Raw genomic sequence first — 26107 nt, 5'->3', positions numbered from 1 at the left:
CTTCTTGTCCCATCCAAGTGATGAGGAGCTTTACACACAATTACAGTTCTCCTCAGAAAAAATGAGGGTAAAACTAATTTAGACTGTGTAATTCTTTGTACTAAAAACTGAATATATAATTGTATATTTTCAAATGCTATGGCTATTTTAGCTTTGTTTCATAAAGAACACTGAGATCTGCCTTTTTACTGCATGTCACTCGAAACCCTCCACCTGTTCCTTCATAGATGATCCAGATGATGCGCGCACCCCTCAGAAAGCCCCCCCACCAGACCACCTCCATTAAAAAAACGCAGTGGAAAGAAAAGTAAGGAAGAATGGCGTCAGAAAAATGTCGCTCCCCCACAGTACTTGCATAAATCTCCTCGTTAAATCATCTGCTATGTACAGTAATTCGCTTCATCGTTACATGTGCGGCTCATCTGAGCCCGGCAAAGTCTCTTTGAACAGTACTGAACCACATTCCGAAAGACCAAATATGTATCCCTCTCCATCAAGACCAAAAACAAAAAGTCAAAAATCCATATACAGTAGAATACAGTCGACACCTTTTTCAAGTCAAATAACGGCTTTTCTAATACTGGTGTGCGTCACGTCATCTCAACAGACCCGAGTCCGACCAGAATTGGAATTGGTTCAAATCCAAGTCATCATGTAGTCTGTGTGTGTTTTTTTTGTTTTGTTATCTCCAACTCGAGGAACAAATAAACTGTGCAGCAGCTGCAAAGCTACAAAATACACAGCACTGCACCGATTGGCTCGTGCGGATCCACGGGAACACGGTGACGTCTTCCTGTTCCCATCACTGAATCGGATGAAGGAAGTAAGTAAACAAAGGAATGCTTTCTTCTTTTTTTAAGTACAGAAAAACCACGGACAACTAATCCGCCGATTTCTCTGTTTTCAACAATGAACTTTGAATGTTTTTCTAAGTAAAAGATGAGTGAAAGAGAAACACTCACTACGTCTTCTTTTCTTTTCTTTGTACAGTAATCCTTTGATAACAATGCACAAAAGTAAAGGACAAAAGCACACATATCCAAAAAACGGAAGCTGAGACAGCTCAAGACAAGTTTGTTTGTTTTCTCCTTCAATATAATTTTTTTCTTCCTCACTTAAGTTTAAAATACACATATTAACCAGCTGTAGAATGTTTACATACAGGAGGAATTTGGATTCATTGAAAAAAAGAAGAAGAAAAAAGGAAAAAAAACACAGTTTTTAAGTCAGTCCAGCTTCCTGGCTTTAATGGCGGAAATCTGGGTCCAGTCCAGTCTAGTCCAGTTCCGGAGAACGAGGGGACTTACTGGCCACAGCTGGGGCACCCATACCGCACCGATAACGCAGTGGCGTGTGCTGCTGGCAAGATGGCAGTAACCGTAAGATGGCTGCTGGGGGAAGGAGGACCGCGTTGAGAGGAGGTGCCCCCCTGTTCATCCACACTGCACATTATGCGGGGAGGCGCGGCACCAGCTCCACACGGCTCTCTGCTCACTTCAGTTCAGTTCAGCAGTGTGAGGGGGGCCTCTTGCTGTACAAATGGGGGGGGGGGTCACCACAGAGGAGGCAGTTTTACGTAGAGATGGTGACCATTGGCCTCCGGAGCTCATGGGAGCAGAGAGAGAGTCATAGCTGATTGAGCGGAGCGTGGGACAGGGAGGTGAAGGGGCTGATGGGAAGTGAAGTGGCGGTGACGATTAAATCCGACAGGAGGAAGTCCCGACCGAAGTGTAGGAGGGCCGATAAAGCTCCAGAGGCCCTCTGCCGATCCAACGAGACACCTGAAGAGAAAACACATGGAGCACATGAACCTTTACAGATGTCCAGCAGCAAAATAGTCCTAAAAATGTTCCATTTGTCCGACGGCCAGTTATCCCGAAAACAAACGCCTGTTGTTATTCGGAAGGCCCACTGCTCCGAACTTTTCTTTGCGACAGTGAACACAACGCCAGAGATGTACATTGCGAATGCTCCGTAGTCCGAACCGAGACTGCTGACTTTTTAACTCCTTTCAACCTACCAGGTCCACTCCTTCCATTCTTACCTTTCACAATAAAAGTCAGTTGGCTCAATTATTTACGACGGACTCTTCATTGTACCGGGCTAAATAGGCCAGGAGGAATATTGTGTAATCCAACACCTCCAGATATGATATCTAATACTCAAATGTTTTCTATATATAAATATGTGTATATATAGACCATGGTCCCGCCCCTATAGAGGCTGCTGTATGCTTATAGGCTGCTTGGGGACGTTTTAGGATACACTGAGCACCTCTCTCCTCTTCTCTCTCTCTTTATGGATGAATTTACATCTCTCCATCACACATTACTAACTCTGCTTCCTCCCCAGAGTCTTTGTGACTTCACGTCTCATAGGGTGCATTTGGACCTGGCTGTGTCTGATGCCATGGCCCTGCTGATGCGCCCCTCTGAGGCAAATTCGTAATTTGTGATATTGTGCTTTATAAAATGAACAGTACTGAATTGAATACAGACATTATCCACTTGCACTTATACAAACACGACAACATAACATAGCAGTGCTGAGATTATATGACCCACCGAGCTGTCAGTTCCCACTCAGTGTCACAGGCAGGCGACTTCAGCAGATGGTTTCAAGGTGACGCGAGTTCTGCCGGATAGAAAACGAACACGAAAAAGAAAAGTTGTCAAAGGTAAAGTGTATTAGAAGGACAGCTCAAAGGCACCTTGTGTGTGTATGTATGTGTGTGTGTGTGTGTGTGTGTGTGTGTGTGTGTGTCTCACCGGCGTGTCGTTCCACTGCCGCGGCAGGTCTTCTGGCTCGGGTGGGTAGGACATCCAGGACGGGCTGCGGTACGAGGACGGCGGTGACATGACGAAGTAGTCCGAGTATCCCGGGCGGTTGGCCGATATCGCGTAGACTGCTGTGATTGGGTTTCCTGTGAGAGGCGAAGGCGGATTCAAACCAACGACTTTCACTTTTCACTGCATCGCAGCTACCGTCTGCGCTTCAACGCCGGCGTACCTGAGTAGGCGCTGATGGACTGGTCGACGGTGACGGAGGGGAAGGGCGCCCTGGACAGCGGCAGGTACGGGACGCCGTTGTGCTGCTGGGCCTGCAGGTCCGAGACCTCCGACACGCGGGGCTTCAGACTCACGTCGGGGGTGGAGCTGTGAGTGGAGAAGAGAGACAGATGTAGACCCAGCTGAAGCTCCACGTCTTCCTCAAACTTCACGTGAGGAGGAGATGTCTCCGTACTGCAATGACGTGGAACAAACAAGTTAGAATGTAAAAAAATTGTTGGGGGGGGGGGAATGAGTGGGGCGTTGCAGTTTAGGTTGAAGCACAGTTTAAGGGATTTAAGTGAGTGTTGGAGGTTAATCTCTGAGAGCGTTTTCGTTTCCCTGAAGCAGTTCAGTTGACAGACTGAATTCAAATCTACTTCCATAGCACATTTAAAACGACGGCAGCTCAGCAGACTGCTACACAAGCAACGGCAGAATAACGCCGGTCAACAGAGCACACGACTCCTCCGGAAGACGACGGAAGCAGCTCAGAGGTCATTTCAGAGGTCATTGAAAAATCGAACTCGGCATTATCCGATTCCCATTTTTCAACCGCTCCAGTTCCAAAAGTCAATCCCCCCCATTCATTCACTTCATTGACGTATTAGAAACCTGAAGACGGAGAGAGTTTTAAAAGGTGGAACCGAGCCAACGAGATGGATTGAGACGATAAAACAAATGTAAAAAAACTAAATGAATTGGAAAGTGGGAAGAAAAAAAAAGTCAAGGGTACTAGACTTAGTACATCATTCATCAACATCTTGTAAAGGAACTACTCATCCCATAAACCGACGAGCCGCCTATCTGACTGACTATCGTCGGTCTGAAATGAAGACTTGGGAGTCCGGGAGCCAACCGCGGAGCAAGCTCCATCAGTCAGATTGCACTGTGGGATTGTGGGTAACGTTGTTTCTCTCAAAACAAGGTTTGTGTTCCTCGTGGACGGACTCACATGCCGTCATTTCACAATCTCACGGCTCGTGATGAGTCCACCGTGGATGATAACGACGCTGTGGTCGCCCGTCGAGAACGTCAGCTTCAATGTATATTATAAATCTGCTGCTGTTAGAAAACATGACGTCTATCTGGGTGATGAGCAGCAGGATCTCAGGTGTCGGACATGTCTACTGGTGACAACTGATGATCTCTGTGTTTCTTATTTGACTTCTGGCCGGCTCTGGAATACCAGCCAGTGTTCATGGAACACTGTGGAAAGGGGGACGGAGGACGGGGGCTCTCAGGACCATGATGCACCATGGTAATGCATAACAGTGCATACTAAAGAGGAATGAACACGCTTCCTCCCAGAGGCACAGAGGAGCTGATGTATGACGAGCTGACTTATTAAATACTTACACAGGTCGGTTTTTTATAGCAGGCGTAACAGTTACACACACACACACACACACACACACTAAGAGAAATGGAAAACTAACAGAGCTGTTTCTGTCATTCTCAGTTTGACCACTAGATGGCAAACACGTCCCTCCGCGCGACCCGTGGATGCTCTCTGATAAAGTGCCCAGCAACACAGCGGCATTCAGATGAAGAAGCTGCTCAGTTCAGATGATGCATGCTTACATATGGGGGTAGAGAGAGAGAGAGAGAGAGAGAGAGAGAGAGAGAGAGAGAGAGAAGCAAGATATGGAGATGGGGAGAGAGAGAGAAACGAGAGATGGAGAGAGAGAGACAGAGAAGCGAGAGATGAAGATTGGGAGAGAGAGAGAGGAGAGATGGAGATAGGGAGGGAGAGAGAGGGAGATAGAGAGATATGGGGATATGAAGGGAGTGGGAGATGGATAGAGAAGGAGAGGCTAGAGATGGAGATGGAGAGAGAGAGAGGAGGGAGAGATAGAGAGATTGAGATAGGGAGGGAGAGGGAGATGGAGAGAAAAAAAGAGGCAAGAGATGGAGAGAGAGAGAGAAAGAGGAGAGAGATAGAGAGAGATGGAGATAGGGAGAGGTCTCTTTTCTGTCAGGGGTAAGAAGCAGAGACAGATTCTGACCAATTGGCAATCGGCAGAAGAAATCTTTGCAACTCAAAGGAAACAGAATATGTGGTCACTGGTCGACAGCTGAGGTTGAGACAGAGATGCACTTCCTCCTAAAATGTGAACAATATACAGAAACAAGACAAACGTTGTATGAACAGCTGGTTTCAGGGAACTGGGAGAAAAGTAATCGTGTGTTGTGTCCCAGTAACAACTGAAGCTGGAGTTATCTGTCTGTCATTATGAATTGTATGTTTGTTGTGTTGCTGTCTTGGTGCTTTGGCAATATTGCTGTGTAACAGCCAATAAATCCTATTGAATTGAATTGAATTGAGAGGGAGGTTGAAAGAGAGTGAAGGAGAGTGAAAGAGAGTGAAGGAGAGTGAAAGAGAGTGAAGGAGAGTGAAAGAGAGTGGCTGTGGAGGGCAGTCGGTTTAAATGGTGCTGATTCATGTTCTGAGGCTCTTTACTATCTGCTCCGCATTCTCATGCGGTCCCAACCAATGAATTATAAATCCATCTGATGATCAGCGATGAGCCCCTCGCTGCGTTTCGAAGTCGCCAAGGAGCGCTTCCCGAAGGCCACGTCAGATCTCAACGGCACAGTGGACCGTTTCCGTCGATTGGCGCGGGGGTTTGCTCCAAAAGCATTATTATATTATAACGAGAGAGATGTTTTTTATACAACGTCAGTGACTTTGGTACCGTCGCAATGAGGTCCCGGGAGGCAGGCCCGGTCTTGAGGGGATCAGCGGCGGAGGGGGCCCGATGCCCATATCCGGGAGCTGGGTGAACCGGAAGCCCTGCGGGAGGCACACATGTGACGCACATTACATCAACTCAAGTAATACAGTTTTACAATGTACAACTTTGAAGTACTTGTGTTTCATTTGAGTATTCTAATGTTGCGCAACAACACTATGCACTCACTGCTGTATGCTGTCCCTATAGCGGCAAAGATTCACTCTACATAGACTGGAGAAGCAAAGCCCGTGGGAGGGTCATAAATCCTTTTATTTATTCATTTGACATTCAGAACTCATATCTTCTTTTTGAATCATTATTTTTTTTCTTCCAAGCATCTATAACAGGGTGTCTACAGGAATAAACCAGTGACATTTAAGACTTTTTAAGACTTTTTAAGACCACGTCTAAATAAAATTTAAGACCTAATTTACGATGGAAATATACATTAATCTAAATTAATTAATTAAAAGTAAACACACTATGTCTGTTCAAAATTAACAGTATGGTGTAATGCAAAAGGATAACACAAATGTCATTGCTGTTGTAAATTATATTTATTAATACATTTTCAGAACATTTAAGTCCCATGAACAAATGTCTCTAAAATTAAGTAAATATATTTAAAAAATACATGCAACATAGTTCCTTTTGAACAAAAAAAATCCATAAAATAACAAATAACATTTCCAGCTGCTTTTAAAATGCAAATTCATTTACATAATAGAATGTATGTGTGTGTGTGAGTGTGAGTTCTCATGTCTCTATGTGATGGATGTTTGTGCACAGGTTCATGTCTACTCCTGAGCTTTTGTGAATATACTAGGAAAACAATCCTTTTCAAACTGTATTAATATAAAAACTTCCAGTTGACATTTGGTCCATTCTCCTGGAAAAAAGAAAGAAAAAAGGCAGACATTAGCCAAACAACAGTCACCACATCTCTTATGACACCACCACTTCAGATTAATGTCAGACTGGATAAATAGGAATGAATACTATTTTTACAAATTAAGCAACGCGAGCCATCCCTTGAGCCTAGTGAACACTATGTAGACATATTGACAGGTAAACACCACTCTACTTACTACCATTCTAAAACTATTTTTAATTAGTCTAATTAATGTGTAGTGCGCCTATGCATAGCTGTTATTAACTTGACACATGAGTAAAGCTTAACTATATGAAACACATACTCATATACAAGAGGATAGTTAATACATATATTTATGTTACTTACTTTGAGGTGCTGAAGTATGTCCTGGGCGATGTCATGGCCCATGAGCTCCACAGGATCCTGACTGGACGTGGTCATTTCACCAATAACGCACATGAAGTCCAGCTGTCTGCTCGCGGTGGTCTGGTCCAGAGTCTCGTGGAACAGAATGAAGAACGCACTGCAGCGTTGGTCTTCGGTGATGAGCTCTTTGTTGCAAGGCGCTGGATTTCCTCCGGTGACCTCCAGCGTTGTAGTTGACGTCGTTGCGGGCGGCGGAGCAGGAGCTCGCGGCAGAGCAGCAGCTAGCGGCGGAGCAGCAGCTAGCGGCGGAGCAGCAGCTAGCCCCGCGGGCTGCTGGCGGCCTTCGCTAGTCTCTGTGCTTCTTGCTCTGCACGTGAGATTCCACCGCTGGAAAGTCTCGCGACACATAATGCAGATTCAGAAGCATTTCACCCACCGTGACCAGAAACATTCGTTCTTTTCAAGCCGTTGTTGAACTTGCATCCTGCCATGTTTTCTAAAGTAGCCGATGCTTCACGTTGTAGGGGATGGATAGGACCGAATACGCGGTGCTCACCCGTGTGCGCGCATCACGGCAGAGGTTCGATACCGGCGCGCGCATCGCTCTGTCGCGCGAGCCGAGAATTGTTTGCGGGGGGGGATTTCACCCTGTTATAGGGGAAACACTGGAGTTGATAAGCGTGTCTTCTTGTCTGATCAATACGCAACTGTGAGGTGCGCGAATGGACCGAGCGGACAGCTGCTGATCACTCAACAGCCCGACCTGCACGAATAGACGGTGTGCAGCGCCAACATATTTTTTGGGAGCACCGAAGACCCATTTTGACCCAGGAAAACCCCTGGACATGACACCCAAAAAATTTAAGACCAATCCAATCTGAATTTAAGACAATTTAAGACTTTTTAAGGCCTTATTTTTAGGAAAAGCAATTTAAGACTTTCTAAGACTTTTTAAGGAAAAAAAGTAATCCGTAGTTAGTACATGTAGATTTAGATACATTCTGCTCTTATCATTAATACTTCAAATGTAATGGTGTTTTTGCCACTTAACTCGAGGAAAAGATGTAAACACTTTTTTCCACCTCTGCAGATTTCACATAATAAATGTACCTTAATCATGAAAGAGAAATTGGTATCATATTTAGGAGCACATTTTGATAAAAAATTTAAATTTTGACCAAAACCTCGTCATCTTGTTCAAATGCATACTTGTCACAAGTGTGTTTTGTAATATTTTTAAACGATCAATGCAATTATTGTTTATTTACTTGACATCAGATGTGTAACAAAAACGTCAGTAAGTAAATGCGTCAGTTTTTAATAACAAATCAGCACGGATAAAGAGAACGTAATCTGTTCACATCATTCTACTAATAATTGCTAATCAATAATATAAAATGATTACCCAGCCTGACTTGTCACCAGTGTGTATTTTGCCCCTTTTCTTCTTTCAATAAATCTGAATTGCCCATCCTAGCCTATTCTATTCTCTCTGTAGACAACGCTGCACTGAAGACATAACAGCTGTGAGCACCACCTCTGGAACTCCCTTTGCCTCCGCCGTATGTCGGTGGAGGTTTCTGTGGGGGACAGATATGATTGGCTAGATGCCACCAGAGAGGTGAGTGAAGGAATCTAGTGCTCACCGGTTTGGGCAGGCTACACTGGTGCATGTCCTCGTATCCTGCACTCCTCTGCCTGCCCCCACAGGGGTGGTTCATGGTCCCCGGGGCGCTGGTCACCCCGTCGCTGTAGTGGCTGGTGTGGGACGGGTTGTAGGCTCTGTGGGCGTGGTGGTGGTGACGGTGGTGGCTGTTGAGGAACGTTTCAGTTCAGGTTTGAGATCGTCCTCAAACAGGCCCGTGCATCAGGAATAAAGTAATCAGTGAAATGAAAAGAAAAAGGATGAAACTCACTTGGTCGGGGGAGAAGGGGGGTCGTGGTCCGGAGGCGCGAGGCTGAAGGCGTTGCCTAGCAACATGTGCATCTGCGTGCGGACCTCGTCGATGGATGGCTGGGAGCTGAGTGTGGAGGAGTCGGAGCCGCGGTGAGCTTTCACCCCCAGGCTGCCGGTCCCGGTGGACCCGCCTCCGTAACCCAGGGAGCTCATCAGACGGTCCATGTGGGTCTCCTCAAACTTCTCCAGGTCGCCCTGCACAGCACACGAGCGTTCAGTGAGAGAGGAGGGACAGTTTAAACTTCCGGTTTCCCGAGAAACAAATATACGATGTACCAGGGATGGAGGAGCTGAACACAGGCAGCACTCAAAAGAGTTAGTAAGTCAGATGGTCAGGGACAAAGGGTCTGAGGTCAGGGAGTCGAAAATAAAGTCTCCCCGGGTTTCAGGTAGAATAATAAAACCTACGATGGTTGGATGTAGTCTGTGGTGCCGTTGAACTGTGTTCAGTTATTCTGACAGTGTTTCTGTTATTTAGTCTACCCTCACTGATATGAACGAGGTGAACAGAATAATGTGAACAATACGGTACAAAAAACTGTCCTCCAAAGACTTGAATCAGCACCTCTGAAAAAATAAAGTTTCAACATTTTAACCTTCATAAAAGGTTGGCTAATTTTCCCGCTATAAACTTGTCACACTATATTTTCCGCATACTATTTTCCACCCTATATATTTGCAGGTAGAGGGCGGAGTCTCTGCAGATACACCACACACGTATTATTTTTTGTATGAGTCAATTATGTTTTACTTATTGTGCTCAATGCTTTCCAAAATGAATAGATATTAGATGATAGGACAAATGTATGCAAAATCACAAATGATATAACATATGGTTTAACGTTGAATGCAATTATTGTTGATTTACTTGACTTGACTTCAGATGTGTAACAAAAACATCCGTAAGTAAATGTGCCAGTTTTTTACAAAAATCAGTACGCATTATGAGAACTTAATCTGATCAGATCATTCCACTAATAATTGATGAACATAATATAAAATGATTACTCAGCCTGACCCCATTAAAAACCCTCATATACCTGTACTAACGTCAATGTACGTTGCACTGAGGTATGTTGCATGAATGAAAACCAAAGCGACTGGGTTTCACACACCTGCACACACACCTACATACACACACACACACACACACACACACAATCTCCCATGTGCCGTTTGGTGCATCCAAGGCTCTTCTCTGCCATCCCGACTCCCATCTGAATTTCGGGAACGGGCCATAATCATATTCAGAGCCATTGACATTCACTGCTACCGCCACTGCTGTTACCTTGGTGCAGCAGAGGAGTGGCATAAAGAGATCTCACCCCGGCTCACTCTATCTGCACCCATTTGATCTCCCCCTTTTCTTCCTCTCCCTCCATATTCTGCCGTCGTATGAATGAAGAAATCAACTTTTTTTTTTTCCCTAAATCTTTCAGTGTCATGTCCTCGCCCTGTCCGTCTCCATCTCTCTGTCGGGTGTCAGGTTTAAAAAGTTCACCGGGATGTGGTTTGATAATCCCCGAGGTGTGAGCTCGAGGATTAAAGTTATAAACGCTAGCGGGAGATTATTTCATGCGTTTGATAAAAGTGGAACGGGCTTTACTTCGCCGCACATCGTGCAAGCCTTGTTGGGAAGAAGGATCCAGCCGCGCCCTCATCGCCATCACTCAGCGGGTCAGGGGGTCGGACATCAGCTGCTGTATTACAGTTTGTTACAGGATCCAACTTCTACATCACTCAAAGCTTTGCATGGTCTTGACGGTGTGTAGTAAATCCTCCACAGAAACTCAGAGGAGGTACCTCGAATCAATGACATGTTATTCGCTGTCTACAAGGAGGAAAGTGGACTCTGGGTTTTCATCTGAAGGTCCGTGACCCCGACACGGTACTCACATCGTAGCCGTTGTTCCGGATGCCCCTCCTGGATCTTTCTCTGAGTACCAGCAGGTCCATCTCGGCCTCGACTGGACTCGGGCTGGTCAAAGACTGCCGGCTCCAGTAGGCGGGCTCCCGTGGTTGGGAGGACCTGATAAGACAGGTGTGAAAAAACAAAAAGAGGCGGGGTTCATACACATTTCCAGGACTTTAAACCACATTTTAATGACCAAACATTTTGTGAAATGACACAAATGAATAAGAGATAACAGTTTGATTAAAAGAATAAATAGTTCAATTGTTATTCTTTGAACCCTCCTGTTACCTTTAGGGTCAATTTGACCCCATTCAATGTTTAATGTCGGTGTTCTTTCGGGTCAATTTGACCCCAGGCTGTTTTTCACTGTGTCAAACATATAAGAAATATCAACTTTTTTATATATTTAAAGGGCTATTTAGGTTGTCAACAAACAAACATAAAGTACCTCACACTTAAACTTGGAAAACAATATTAATTCTAAGAATTTTCTGGAGGTTTTGATTGCTGGGGTCAAATTGACCCCAAGGGTAAAATATGTCAGTAAATATAAAGGTAACAGGAGGGTTAAACATTGAATGGGGTCAAATTGACCCTAAGGCAACAGGAGGGTTAATCAAACTGCGTGAATGAACATATGAATAGAACACATTTTCCAAAACTTTTCCAAAACTTTTGGAAATTACTTTTTACTTTATTCTTACAAACATTTTTAAGGAAGGAGTCACGTAGGGACCGGCAGGGTGCATAAAGCGGGAATTTCTTTTACTTAAAGATCCTGTAAGTGTCTGATGCTGTGGCGCTTTCTGCAACATGAATCCCAGACATCACTCGTCAATCAAAGTACTCGGATCAGATTGTCTGCTCATAAGTTTCTTTTCAAAAAGTATTCATGAACTATCTATGTGTACAGATGGTAAAGCCCTCTGAGGCAAATTCGTAGTTTGTGATATTGGGCTATATTAATAGACTAAAATAAATTGAAATTGAACTGTGGAAAAGGTTGGATGTGTTGAATCAGTTGGTGACAAAGAGAAGCAAAACAGACATTTATCTGTATGAACTGTGAAAATATTAACGTGATGACCAAATATCACCTCTCGTTGCTTAGCAACTGTGCTCCACAGCTGCACATCTACAGTGGAACTATAATCCTTGGAAAGCCTTTTAAGGAGTTTTATAGTCCACTGCTAAAATAAAAATGACATAAAATGCGAAAAATAAAAATAGAAAAACTTTCATATGCTTCTATAATGAAAATAGAACTCGGCTTAAATACGGAAGTGGAATCCTTTAAATCTGGGACTGTCTAACATTTTCTACACAACATTTCACGAGATATTGGTAGACTCCATACCCCTTATGGCATCCTGCGAAGGAGGCCCTCTTTTCATCGGCGGTCAGCGGCTCCTTGGCCACGCCGTCGTGCCTGCCGTTGCGGTGGCTGTAGCCGTGGCTGCCGGTCTCGGACAGCGAGAACTCTCCGTAGTCCTTCCTCTGGGCCTTCTGCCGAAGTTTGTTCCTATGGTGCTCGATGTCCGACTTCTGCTTCAGCCCGCCGTGGTTTGCCTGCAAAGCAAATCCATTCGAGTATTGAATTCCAATAATTATTTTGTCCGTGCGCTTGGAGGCGGACCGATGGAGAAGCCGCTGACATTTCTTCTGACTGAACTGAAAAGTTTAATTTGGTCCTTTCTCCCTCGTGCTAAGACGGATCGATGCGTTTCAACAAACATTCCCATACAGCTCGATAACCAGAGACCGTGTCACGCCCTAAACATTATCTTTGTCTGCAAATGCACACTCAATCAATTGCAGATGAACTGGAGAAACAGAGAGCCTTCCTCCCCCAAGGGCATTTCTTTCTGGTCTTATATTAATAGATTGGTGGATAAGTTATCACCAGATATTAGATACTACAAATGTGTTCAACCCGTACACTGTGTATAAGAAGTGCACGACATCCTCTGGTGACATCCCCCATTGGTTTGTGGACTGCAGTTTTAAAGCTTCCAGTTCGCCATCTGGTTTTCTTGGAATATTCAGAGTGACGTAGATCTGTGCGACCAGTCAATCAAAAGGTAGCCACGCCCCAAATCAAACCCTGCTTCATGGTCTCTAATCAAACCATAATTTACTAAATGAACATCATTTTGTCATTAAGAAGACTTGAAAATAGAGATTGAGACCATAAACTCATGTTTACAATGTTTACTGAGGGAATAAGTCGAGAGAGAAGTAGAGTCTATCCCCATAGATGTCTATACAACCAGACTTCTTGATGGTCAGTAGAGAGAATGCAGGTTTAAGACGCTTTCGCATCGGCGTTGCTTTTCAGAACTGAAGGTTGCCGCTTGGTTCACTGCAACTTTTGCACTCCATGTATAAAAGGGACAGCGTATAGTGGTGTCATCTAACTAGCCATCCTCCCCCATAATAACACTACCCTAGGAGCAATGGAAGTCCATGGCTTTGCACTCCACGGCTCACGTTACAGCAGTTTCTCAATCTTGTGGAAGAAATGCTGGTGGTTTTCAGGTAACTTAAAATCAAGAACGGACAGTTTTTGGGTTGTCCATTTTGAGCCACCGTAGTAACATGGCGGTGCAACATGGTGGACTCTGTGAAATTGGACACGCCTTCTATGTAGATATGAAGTGACTCATTCTAAGTTAATAAAATACCAACGATTCTTAAGTTTCAGGTGATTAAAAATGAATGAAAGTAAAGTTGTGAATATTGAATTAAACATTTTACACACTGGCCCTTTAAGGACCAAAGTTGGGGCAGAAGTGCGGCTAACCTTGCGGCTAACATTGCGGCTAACCGCGCGGCTAACATTGCAGCTAACAGCGCGGCTAACAGCGAGGCTAACAGCGCGGCTAACAGCGAGGTTAACAGTGAGGCTAACAGCGAGGTTAACAGCGAGGCGTTCTGCGTGCTGTTAGCCGCAGAATGCTAATGATGTCAACCGTTTTTCTGGTAATGAACTCATCGACTCATCGACACCAGATGTCTAACTGACAGTGCTGTAGCTAAATTTAAAGAAGCGATTCCTTCTGCATTTGATTCGATACCAGGTCTCAATATAACAGAGGACTCCTGGTCTAATTTTAGTCCGTCCCAGATTGATCATCTTGTTGATAGTGCCATAGGCTCTCTGAGAATGACACTGGACTCGATAGCCCCTCTGAAGAAGAAGACAGTGAGGAAGAGGAGGTTTGCTCCCTGGTATAACCCTCAGACCCGCAAATTAAAGCAAACGTCACGAAAGCTTGAAAGCATATGGCGTTCAACTAATCTGGAAGAATCCCGCTTAGTTTGGCGAGATAGTCTTAAAATTTATAAGAAGGGCCTCCGTAATGCCAGAGCAGCCTATTACTCATCAGTAATAGAAAGAAATAAGAACAACCCCAGGTTTCTCTTCAGCACTGTAGCCAGGCTGACAGAGAGTCACAGCTCTGTGGAGCCGTGTATTCCTATAGACCTTAGTGGTAATGACTTTATGAACTTCTTTAATGAAAAGATTTTAACTATGAGGGACAAGATTAATATTCTCTTGCCCTTAACCAGTGCCAATCTGTCCTCAAGTGGAATGGCCTTGGAAACCGCTGTATGCCCTGGTGTATATTTGGAGGGCTTTTCTCCCATCAACCGTGACCAATTATCGTCAACGGTTTCTACTTCGAACACGTCTACCTGTCTCTTGGACCCCATCCCGACGAGGCTGCTTAAAGACGTTTTGCCTTTAATTGGCAGCTCTGTATTAAATATTATCAATGTGTCTCTGCTAACAAGCCACGTACCACACTCCTTCAAAGTGGCTGTTATTAAACCTCTCCTGAAGAAGCCCACTCTGGATCCAGAGGTGTTGGCTAACTACAGACCGATCTCTAACCTCTCCTTCCTCTCCAAGATCCTTGAGAAAGTGGTCGCAAATCAGTTGTGCGACTTTCTACATCATAATTGTTTATTTGAGGAGTTTCAGTCAGGATTTAGAAAACACCACAGCACCGAGACGGCACTGGTGAAAATTACAAATGACCTCTTAATGGCAGCAGATAAAGGACTCCTCTCTGTCCTGGTCTTGTTAGACCTTAGTGCTGCATTCGACACCATTGACCATGACATCCTGTTACAGAGACTGGAGCAGTCGATTGGCATTTCAGGCACGGCACTAAGTTGGTTTAAATCCTATTTATCAGATCGATCTCAGTTTGTATTTGTAAACGATGATGCCTCGATAACCACCAACGTTAGTCACGGAGTTCCACAAGGTTCTGTGCTTGGACCAATTTTATTTACCTTATACATGCTTCCTTTGGGCAATATTATCAGGAAACACTCCATAAACTTTCATTGCTATGCAGATGATACTCAACTATATCTATCGATAAAACCAGAGGAGAGCAACCAACTCGGTAAAATTCAAGCATGTCTTAAAGACATAAAAACATGGATGACCTGCAACTTCTTGATGTTAAACTCAGACAAAACCGAAGTAACTTTACTCGGCCATGAGCACCTCAGAGATCAATTATCTGGTGATGTGGTTTCTGTAGATGGCATTGCCCTAGCATCCAACACCACTGTAAAGAATCTTGGCGTTATCTTTGATCGGGACTTGTCCTTTAACTCCCACGTAAAGCAAATCTCAAGGACTGCATTCTTTCATTTCCGTAATATTTCAAAAATCAGACACATCTTGTCTCAAAAAGTTGCAGAAAAATTGGTTCACGCGTTCGTTACTTCGAGACTGGATTACTGCAACTCCTTATTATCAGGCTGCTCTAATAAGTCTCTTAGGTCCCTCCAGTTGATCCAGAATGCTGCAGCTCGTATTCTCACTAAAACTAAGAAAAGAGATCACATCACTCCGGCACTAGCTGCTCTGCACTGGCTCCCAGTAAAATCAAGAATCACTTTTAAAATTCTTCTCTTAACGTACAAAGCCTTGATTGGTGATGCACCATCATATCTTAAGGAGCTTGTAGTACCATATTGCCCCACTAGAGAGCTACGCTCACTAAATGCGGGACTACTTGTAGTTCCTAGAGTCTTAAAAAGTAGAATGGGAGCCAGAGCCTTTAGTTATCAAGCTCCTCTTTTATGGAACCAGCTTCCAATTTCAGTCCGGGAGGCAGACACAGTCACCTCATTTAAGATTAGACTGAAGACTTTCCTCTTCGACAGAGCTTATAGTTAGGGCTGAATCAGGTTCACCTGGTCCAGCCCCTTGATATGCTGCTATAGGCTTATAGCTGCCGGGGGACGTTTTAGGATGCACTGAGCACCTATCTCCTCTTTTCTCTTTCCTTATGGATGGATTTACATCTCTCCATCACATATTACTAACTCTGCTTTCTCCCCGGAGTCCTTTTGACTTCACGTCTCATGGGGTCATCGGACTCTATGAGACGGCATAGATCCTATCTGCCTGATGGATCATCGAGGTCTGGGTCGTGGAATTCCTGCTGGCAACTACGCCACTGCCCTGTTGAGACTCCGCCCACTGTTGAGACTCCGCCCACTCCTCCTCTCTACCTCCATCTGCCTGATGGATCGTGGAGGTCTCCATCGTGGAATATGCCTACTACGAACTATTCATACACTCTGTCACATTCATTGAATGTATTTTAACTCTAAATCTGTCCTTCTGTACACATTACATCTATTGCATCTGTCCATCCTGGAGAGGGATCCTCCTCTGTTGCTCTCCTGAAGGTTTCTTCCCTTTTTTTCCCCCTGAAGGGTTATTTGGGAGTTTTTCCTGATCCGATGTGAGGTTTTGGGGCAGGGATGTCTATGTGTACAGATTGTAAAGCACTCCGAGACAAATTTGTAATTTGTGAAATTGGGCTATACAAATAAACTGAATTGAATTTAATTGAATCGACTCAGTCACAGCAACTGGGGCAATATCTTCCTTGTGCTCAAATCTGTGTGACTCAATCTGCGCTCTCACCTCACAGCTGAGTGCAATGAAGCCTGCAGGGTGAGTGAACATCATGTATATGTGTGTGTGTGTGTGTGTGTGTGTGTGTGTGTGTGTGTGTGTGTGTGTGTGTGTGTGTGTGTGTGCGGACTCACCTCCCCGTTGAGGACCACAGAGTCCTGGCTGTGGGATGAGGAGGTGGGGTAGGAGTAGGTTGGCTGAGCGGTCAGGGGTTTAACGGTGATGAGACGCAGAGAGCCTGAATGGTCTTCGTACGGGTCTGAGAGGGAGAGAGAGACAAATAGAGGTCAGCAAGGGTCAGACGGAGACTTTACATTTCAGTATCACAAATTCTGTCCCTTCCCACACTATTCACACGGCAATTCTGTTAAAAACACTGTCAAATTAGGGGTAGTGAGGCTTGCAGGTGGAGGAAGATATATATTTTTAGATTTTGGGGTGAACTGTGGGGTGAAGTGAAGTGAAGCTGACTACAGCCTTGAGTTGAAGAGAAAAATATGAGAGGACTGTCTAATATTTCCCAAAAATGTCAAACTGCCTTTAATGAGTCACTGTAAAGAGCAGCGTGTGCCTGCTTTCATGGGTTTTATGTTTTATTAAAGTAAGGTACAGACCCAAGCATGGGAATTTTTTTTACCAACCAAACAAGAACCCAACTATGTAGGAATATAATAGGATTGTGTGTGTTTGTGTGTGTTTGTGTGCGTGTGTATGTGTGTTAAGAGACAATTGTATGCATCTGTAATAGGATCTTCATGCACAATTCTGAAAGCTCAGCTTGCTTCCTGTTATTTTTACGTGGGCCCTGCTATGCGCTCCAAAAATATTTTTTTAGGATACACTGAGCACCTATCTCCTCTTTTTTTCTCTCTTTATGGATGAATTTTCATCTCTCCATCACACATTACTAACTCTGCTTCCTCCCCGGAGTCTTTGTGACATGTGTCCATTGGACCTGGCTGGGTCTGATGCCTCCTGCCATGGCCCTGCTGATGAAAACCACAGATCCGGTTCGCTTTATGTCGGGAATCTGCTCGCCAAGAAAAAATGTGATTCCCAATTTGAAATCTTACCTTTGAGCCCAACAAATGAGATGCAGGTATTATTATACATCTATTACTTTTTTTTCATGCTATGCTAAGTTATTGTAGATATTACCATCTTCCTTTCATATTTTGTATTTTTTCTTTCTAATTATAGTGTTATTTCTACTGTTGACTCGGAGAGCCCCGCACTAGATTTCCAAATGGGTTTCGACTGTTGGTCTCGTCACAAATGGCAAATTAATAAAACCTTCAGCTAACAAGCTTGTGGCATAATTATTTTACCGATAGCGGTACAAGTCCTCTCATCAAAGCTTATTATCCAAAATGTCAAACCATTTCGTTAATTTGGGGCAATAAAATCACAGCGACCACATCCCTCCAGCCTCACCTTCAAAACCACAAACAGCTGAGAGAAAGAAGAACATGATAGACAAGACTAAATACATCTATAATTGTTTTTTAAATTAAAAACGTAACCCGAGCACCAAACGCATGCAGGTGAAAACAAGAATTGGAGGCTTGTCCAATATTCTCCTGTTGTATTAATGTTATTGTTTTTATGAAATGCATTTAAATTAGATTACATCTCTTCTTTTTTTTTTCACCTCCAGTTTATATAGCTGAGGGCCAATCACACAAACCCCCCACATCTGGGGCCACTTAGGCCCATTTGCGGCACCGGCCCCCGAGCCACTCCGCCACACACCTCCACAGCTGCCACACCTCCCTTTTCTCCGATTCACACATCTATGCTTCTAGTTTGCTGGACTTCAACTTTTATTAATCCGTCATTTTCTAGACAGTGGTCCAGTCGGCTTTTATCCCGCCTCTCTTTTTTTTCTCAAATCTGTCCGTTAGTGAACAGTAGTGAGAAAATTAAACAATTATTCATCCTCCCCTCCAGGCATTCGTTAATTTGCTTATATAAACACCATAACTCACACAAATTACTGTGAACTTTAGCTTTTTTTTTTACTCATGACAGTGTCCGATGAATTGCATGGAGCATAAGCGATGCGGCATCATTATCAGCGCTTATACAACCGATTGTGAGTCCGCACCGCTGGGAAAAGGTCTGCCTGGTAATCTGTTGAGCATGTCAAAAGATGCAACATATCTACTGCCAGCACTGATGACGGGTGCTGCAGATAAAAAGATGGATATCTAATAATCCTGAAGTCTGAATAGGAATATTTATTTTTGAAAATATGAATAAGATTCTAATGTACAGTATATTCACTGGGGACTGGAGGAGGAGGTACTACCTCCAATGCATTCATATTTAACAGCAATTCATTGTGCAGACATGTAGTAATAAAAATAATATTGAGTGACCACTGTTCATGTCCCACGTGAAACCAAAAGGCAAAACGTTGAATTATTTAAACGTACTTACGTCGGTGCGTATTTACGGTGTACGCACTTATTCAAACCCTTATTCAACGATCTTTTCCCAAACCAAGTAGCTTTGTTGCCTAAACGTAACGAAGTTGTTCCGTTTCACAACCTCAAATGTAACGGTCACATGTTTAAAACTGTGGCCGCTTAACAACGTTTAGGAGAATGATTGGCGCATAAACAACTGCGACCGTTTCACAGAGTGAAATACAACAATAATGTATATACAGGGTTCATACAAATGTTGACCAATGGATTCACAGGACTTTCCCATGACTTTAACCATGACCGGTGTATAAACAAGTATACCTTCAATGACTCAAATGAATGAGAGAAAAGAATAAATATTGATATAAATGTTTATTCTTAATTAAACTGCGTAAATAAATACGTAAATATAACAAATTTACAGGACTTTTCCAACATTTTTGGGATTTCATATTATTTCAAGCACTTTTACAGGCCTGGAAATAACCATTTTTAAATTCCATGACTTTTCCAGGTTTTCATTGACCGTACGAACCCTGTATTTGACATTTCACAATCTGAGTCACAGACAAACACCTTCTCTCTGGTTGAAAGTGCTCTGATGGTGTGGCTGCATCTGTTCTCCGTGTATTAATTATGGAACGGTGTCAGTCCCGCCTGCTGTGTGATTTCATCTGCTTTGTGTCGACGTTGGTTGAAAATGGAAAATGTGTTTTCGGTGCACATCTCTGACTTGATGGAGATAATTGCTCATATCCCCGCAACCCCAATAATAATGATGGGAGGGGAAATTACAGTGCTAATTTGTTTTTAATAGCTACACGGCACATCGATGTCTTTTCTCCCGGGATGAGGAGCCCTCTGAGTGTCCCAGGTTTTCACGATTCATCATCTAATTTCTGAAGCACGAACCGTATGCTGCGGGTTGTATATGGATTTGAATAACACCTCTAATCTGACAGCATGCTGTTACAACACTTTCCAGACTTTCCTCTGCGATTTTACTCAAAAGTAACTCAGGAGTGGACAATTATTATTATCCATCCATTATCAATACCGCTTCATCCTCATTAGGGTCGCGGGGCTCTGGAGCCGATCCCAGCTGACATAGGGCGAAGGCAGGGGACACCCTGGTCAGGTCACCAGTCCATCTCAGGGCACATATAGAGACAGACAACCATTCACTCTCACATTCACACCTACGGGCAATTTAGAGATCAATTAACCTGAGCTGCATGTCTTTGGACTGTGGGAGGAAGCCGGAGAACCCGGAGGGAACCCACGCTGCCACGGGGAGAACATGCAAACTCCACACAGAAGGACCGCCCAGACCGGGAATTGAACCCACGGTTGCTGTGAGGCGACAGTGCTAGCCACTACACCACCGTGCAGCCTGACAATTATTATTAGGCTACTTTTTCTTTTTTCTTATGAAATGTTTTTAATTTTTTAATTTGTATTTAATTATTTTTAATGCAATCTATTCATTATTAACCTTATTCCACCTGTTCTTTTTTTTCTCTTTTCTTTTCTTGGAGTGAGCCCCATTTGGTGTTTGTTGTTCTTTGTGTGTTGTCACTGTACCTGAATATCAGGTGTACCAAGACACACAACTGGAACATTGACAAAGAAAGTGACTGGCAACCGCTGGCTTTTATCTCCGTACTGCATTTTAAGCTTTTGTATCCTGGAAGGAAGTAAATAAAGTACAAAATAAAATAAAAAATGAATTTCCTCAAAACAAACAATTGTCACGTCCGCTTTGATTCAATCAAGACCGATGACCGCAACATATGTGTGTGTGTGTGTGTGTGTGTGTGAGTAAAAGACATGTGATGAGTACACGTCTCGTCACCGACCGTTACCATGACGAGTCACTGCATGTGTGAGTGTCTTCACTCTGTTCCCACGTCTCTCCATCTTAACATGTGTCCGTCACAGACTCCTTTCCCTCACTTCCTGTTCCCCCCCCCCCCCCTTTCCTCTCCGACTCCATCTTCCCTCCTCACCGTTGGCGCTCTTCTTGTGGAGCTCCTCCTTGCCGCCGTTCTTGCCGCCTCCGCCGCCGCTGCCGCCGGTCGCCGTCCTTCGGGCCGAGGAGCTCTTGCTCGTGTTCAGCTTCCCGGAGCCGCCGCTCGACACCGAGCCGTCCTCCTCGCTTGGCAACCGCCTGTGGTATCCATGGCAACAGAGAGAGGAGAGAGCCGAGGAAGGGAAGGGAAGGAGAAGGGAAAGGCTCATGAATCATCTCGTGTGTGTACACAAGCAGTACATCATCAGTCAATGCTGGAAACTTTGATTATTAACTTCAAAAATAACTTCATAGAAACACACAATAGTGTGCACCTCAAGGATCTCCGTCATAAATCCCAGCATCCAATGCTAACTGGACAAACTGTATAACTTCTACTGTTGTACTATTAAGTTATTTGTAATATTTAGTAGTGATAATAATTCAGGAGGTTGATTTTTGTATCAATAGAATCACACACTTGAAAGCACAGAAGATGTCTGGTCATACAAGGTAGAGCAGCAACATCACTGATTTAGTCAGGCAGGTTCTTCAACAGCCTTGACGAAAACATGTCATGCCCCACCCCCCACACACACACACACACACACCCACACACACCTTGACTCAAGGGAAGTCAATTTACTCAAGCAGAAACATATATGAAGACATAGTTTGTACTTAACTCAGACAAACCAGGCACGTAAGCCGCGTACAGGACACACACACTCACTCACACTCACACACACACACACACACAGCCTTGGGGCATGAAAGCTGCAGCAGCTACACAACGTGACAGGCCTGTCTACAGGTGGTAGGGAGATGCACAAAATCAGCGAGACCGGACATTACAGAGCCACAGGCGAGGCCGACACCCCGTGTGTGTGAACACACACCCCCACCCCCGTGGTTAGCATTCAGTCCGCACCTCTTCCCTCAGACAAGTGAACAACCTGCTTGAGGTGCCGATCACATCCCTCCTGCAGGAGTCCAAGACGCAGCGCGGCTTAGTTTATCTTTGTAGGGAATAACTTGGTTTTCATAGAAAACACGAGACAAAGTCTCATCGAAAGTATATTTTTGTGAAATGTACAGTACAATGGAGTAGCAGGATATTAAATGGAATTTATTTAATAATAATTTAAAAATATATATATTATTAAATAAATTCCTGGTTGAAAAGAAGCTGGTAGAAAAAGACAAAATTTCAATTTGCGAATAAATGAGTGGAATGGCAAAACATTTGAAAGAATCTTAAATTTGAGCGACTTCCACAGCATCCAATGAAGCTGAAGGGAGGAAAAAAATGACGTCAGACTAATATACCCTCTTCATCATCACAGATGTGATGTGACCTTCCTCACACTATTACATGAAACAGAAATGTCATATTTACACCCAGTCTTGCGTTCCATGGTTTTCCCGATAATTGCTTATCTCAGGATATTACATTACGTCATGAACCATTGGAAACCGTATATCGTTTATATTAATATATAGTTTGAAAACGCCAAAGTTGTATTTCGGGGAATGTCAAATCTTGGACTTTTTACTTATTTCTATGTATTTATTTAACAAATGTAATCAAGAAAAGTGTTACTAAGTTATCATTCATGTATTGTATTGCGATGAATGATGATAAAGATGATACGAATTATATATAGAGTGATGTTTATGTTCAGGGGACTGAGACATTGGTTGCCTATAGTTTCAGGGAGCAGGTGTTTTTTCACAGCGTTCATGTCATTAATAACCGGCTATCTCTGGTTACCGTACATATACATTTTGTTTTGCTTGTTTTCATCCACTGCCAGTATGTGATGATGTGAGATAAGCAAATATCGGGAAAACCATGAAACGCAAGACTGGGTGTAAATATGACATTTCTGTTTCATGTAATAGTGTGAGGAAGGTCACATCAGATCTGTGATGATGAAGAGGGTATATTAATCTGACGTCATTTTTTTTGTCCCTTCAGCTTCATTGGATGCTGTGGAAGTCGCTTAAATTCATGATTCTTTCAAATGTTCTGCCATTCCACTCATTTATTCGCAAATTGAACATTTTTATTTTTCTACCAGCTTCTTTTCAACCAGTAATTTATTTAATAGGATATATTTTTTACATTATTTTTAAATAAATTCCTTTTAAAATGGCATGGAAGTATATACACAGATTAAAATACGTAGTTAATTCATATTTTCTTGGCATATAAAATGACTCGAGAACAAACATCTATGTTCCCCACTTTAACCGTAATTATTTTAGTGATCAAAAAACATCATCGACATGTTCATATTCCAGTTCAAATGTTAGCTTCTGAATTCCCAGTTTCCCTCCTCACCGCTGATCTTGAGTATCCGACAGGGAAGCTTAACAAGGCAATGAATTCAGCATTAATTTAGTTTTCGTATCCAACTCATCCGTTTTTACCGCCTGTGGGCACTCTTCCTTTTCTGCCTTTTTTATTCTTATTTAAATCCGTTTTCTCTCTTCTGATCTTCCCCCTCTCGCCCCATTGAGCTCCACTCTGCACTGGTTAGAGGATGAGATACCGCCTCATCTCCTCATTAGTGGACACCCAGGTGGGAGAATAACCTACGATGCCTTCTTTGCAAAATGGCTCCTAATAAGAAAGGCACAGTGTGTGCATATCTATATATATACATACACACACACGTTGGCTAAGTTGATTATCGCACCGCGACAGCTCTTCCGGCATTTTACACCATCGTCATCGTTGTGCTGAAAGGCTCCCTCCGACGTGCGGTTTATGAATATACAGGACTGTCTCAGAAAATTAGAATATTGTGATAAAGTTCTTTATTTTCTGTAATGCAATTAAAAAAACAAAAATGTCATGCATTCTGGATTCATTACAAATCAACTGAAATATTGCAAGCCTTTTATTCTTTTAATATTGCTGATTATGGCTTACAGCTTAAGACAACTCTAAAATCCTATCTCATAAAATTTGAATATTTCCTCAGACCAAGTTAAAAAAAAGATTTATAACAGCAAAACAAAATCAAACATTTGAAAATGTGTTTCCAGGTGTTTCGAGTTAATTAAACGATTCAAGTGATTTGTTTAATACCCTACTAGTATACTTTTTCATGATATTCTAATATTTAGAGATAGGATATTTGAGTTTTCCTAAGCTGTAAGCCATAATCAGCAATATTAAAAGAATAAAAGGCTTGCAATATTTCAGTTGATTTGTAATGAATCCAGAATGCATGACATTTTTGTTTTTTTAATTGCATTACAGAAAATAAAGAACTTTATCACAATATTCTAATTTTCTGAGACAGTCCTGTACATGTGTTATCATCCCGCAGAAGCAAAGCGCAACGAATCCCGCCCCCTATTTCACTTTTTTTCCATTTAGCGGCGTGCAAAATGTGAGGGCGCCATCTCGTGCACGCGTTTCTGAATTAGCATTTCGTGTCAAGACCTATCCCTGACTCCCAAACTTTTGTCAAAGATGCCACCGGGGTCCATGTGTGGGAGAGGGGATGTAGAGAGGGGATGTAGAGAGGGGATGTAGAGAAATGCCATGGATATGGCGCCGTACGTGATGGCTGCTGTGTTGCAAGCTCCCGGATTTTGTAGTAGTTTTTTGTTATTTATTCTTCTGATTGCGACTATTTTTGCACAAAACGTTAGCAGCCAGTTAACGTACGACAGATGCACACTTCTGGAGATTGGATCGGCAGTTGCTCGCCGCCTACCAGAGTTTTTCAACTCTTACTCGGACGTCCCGCCAGGAACAGTAGCGGAACTATCTCCGTCCATTTTAGGCGCGATCTCACGCAAACGTCGCCGACGGAGGGGGAAGCGAGCTGGCGTGCTGGTTAGGCTGAGACGCCGAGCCAATCGACCCCCACTACCCACCATTTTACTGGCAAATGTACAGTCTTTGGACAATAAGCTATGCGAGCTACAGGCTCGTATTCAATTCCACCGGAAACTAAGGACAACTGCATCATCTGCCTTACGGAGACATGGATGTCGGAGGAGGTTACCGACTCAGCCATCGAGCCGGCAGGATTTTCCGTCCACCGCGGACAGAACAAAGACTCTCTCTGGTAAAGATCGTGGAGGGGGTATGTCTCATGATAAACAGATCTTGGTGCAACCAAAGTCATGTACATACTCTCAAGTCGTTCTGTTCCCCGGACCTGGAGTACCTAATGCTCATGTGTCGACCATTCTGGCTACAAGGGAGTTTACAGCAGTCACCGTAACTGCTGTGTACATTCCGCCTCAAGCTAACACGGACATAGCGCTGAAGGAACTCTACGGGCGATCAGCGAGCAGGAGTCGGCACACCCCGAGGCTGCTTTCATTGTGGCGGGGGACTTCAACAAAGCGAACCTGAAGAAAGTTCTCCCGAAGTTCTACCAACACATAAAAAGCAACACGAGGGGGGAGCGGATTCTCGACCACTGCTACACTCCCTGCTGGGATGGATACAAACCCCTCCTCCGCCCACCGCTCGCAAATCGGACCACCGCTCCATCCAACTACTCCCGCCTACAGGCAGAGGCTTAAGCAGCAACCAATCGCTGTGAAGGAAGTGCAACGCTGGTCGGACCAATCGGAGTCTATGCTACAGGACTGTTTTGAACGTGCTGACTGGGATATGTTCAGGGTCGCGTCGGACAACAACGCCAGTGAGTACGCGTCCTCAGTCACCGGGTTCATCAAGAAATGCATAGATGACGTTGTTCCTACCAAGTCGGTTCGGATTTATCCCAACCAGAAACCGTGGATAAATGGCGATGTTCGCGCTGCACTCCGAC

At 43.7% G+C, this 26107-nt stretch overlaps 1 protein-coding gene across 1 annotated transcript in view; it reads right to left on the bottom strand.

Moving 5' to 3' along the window:
* Window positions 1–838: 838 nt before the first annotated feature.
* The window catches only part of kiaa1549la (KIAA1549-like a), a 70987-nt gene continuing 45718 nt past the window's right edge, over window positions 839–26107 (bottom strand). Inside the window, exons 15-25 of the mRNA XM_056417335.1 lie at window positions 21295–21455; window positions 16988–17112; window positions 12255–12466; window positions 10879–11011; window positions 8942–9177; window positions 8672–8837; window positions 5747–5844; window positions 3010–3155; window positions 2769–2923; window positions 2565–2634; window positions 839–1781 (exon numbers count right to left, since the gene is read on the bottom strand). Of these exons, the coding sequence (XP_056273310.1) occupies window positions 2605–2634; window positions 2769–2923; window positions 3010–3155; window positions 5747–5844; window positions 8672–8837; window positions 8942–9177; window positions 10879–11011; window positions 12255–12466; window positions 16988–17112; window positions 21295–21455 (1462 nt within the window). The 3' untranslated portion in view covers window positions 839–1781; window positions 2565–2604. The remainder of the gene's footprint in view (window positions 1782–2564; window positions 2635–2768; window positions 2924–3009; window positions 3156–5746; window positions 5845–8671; window positions 8838–8941; window positions 9178–10878; window positions 11012–12254; window positions 12467–16987; window positions 17113–21294; window positions 21456–26107) is intronic.

This window comes from Pseudoliparis swirei, chromosome 6, assembly GCF_029220125.1.
Source record: "Pseudoliparis swirei isolate HS2019 ecotype Mariana Trench chromosome 6, NWPU_hadal_v1, whole genome shotgun sequence".
Lineage (NCBI taxonomy): Eukaryota > Metazoa > Chordata > Actinopteri > Perciformes > Liparidae > Pseudoliparis > Pseudoliparis swirei.
This window is presented reverse-complemented; position numbering and strand designations above follow the sequence as displayed.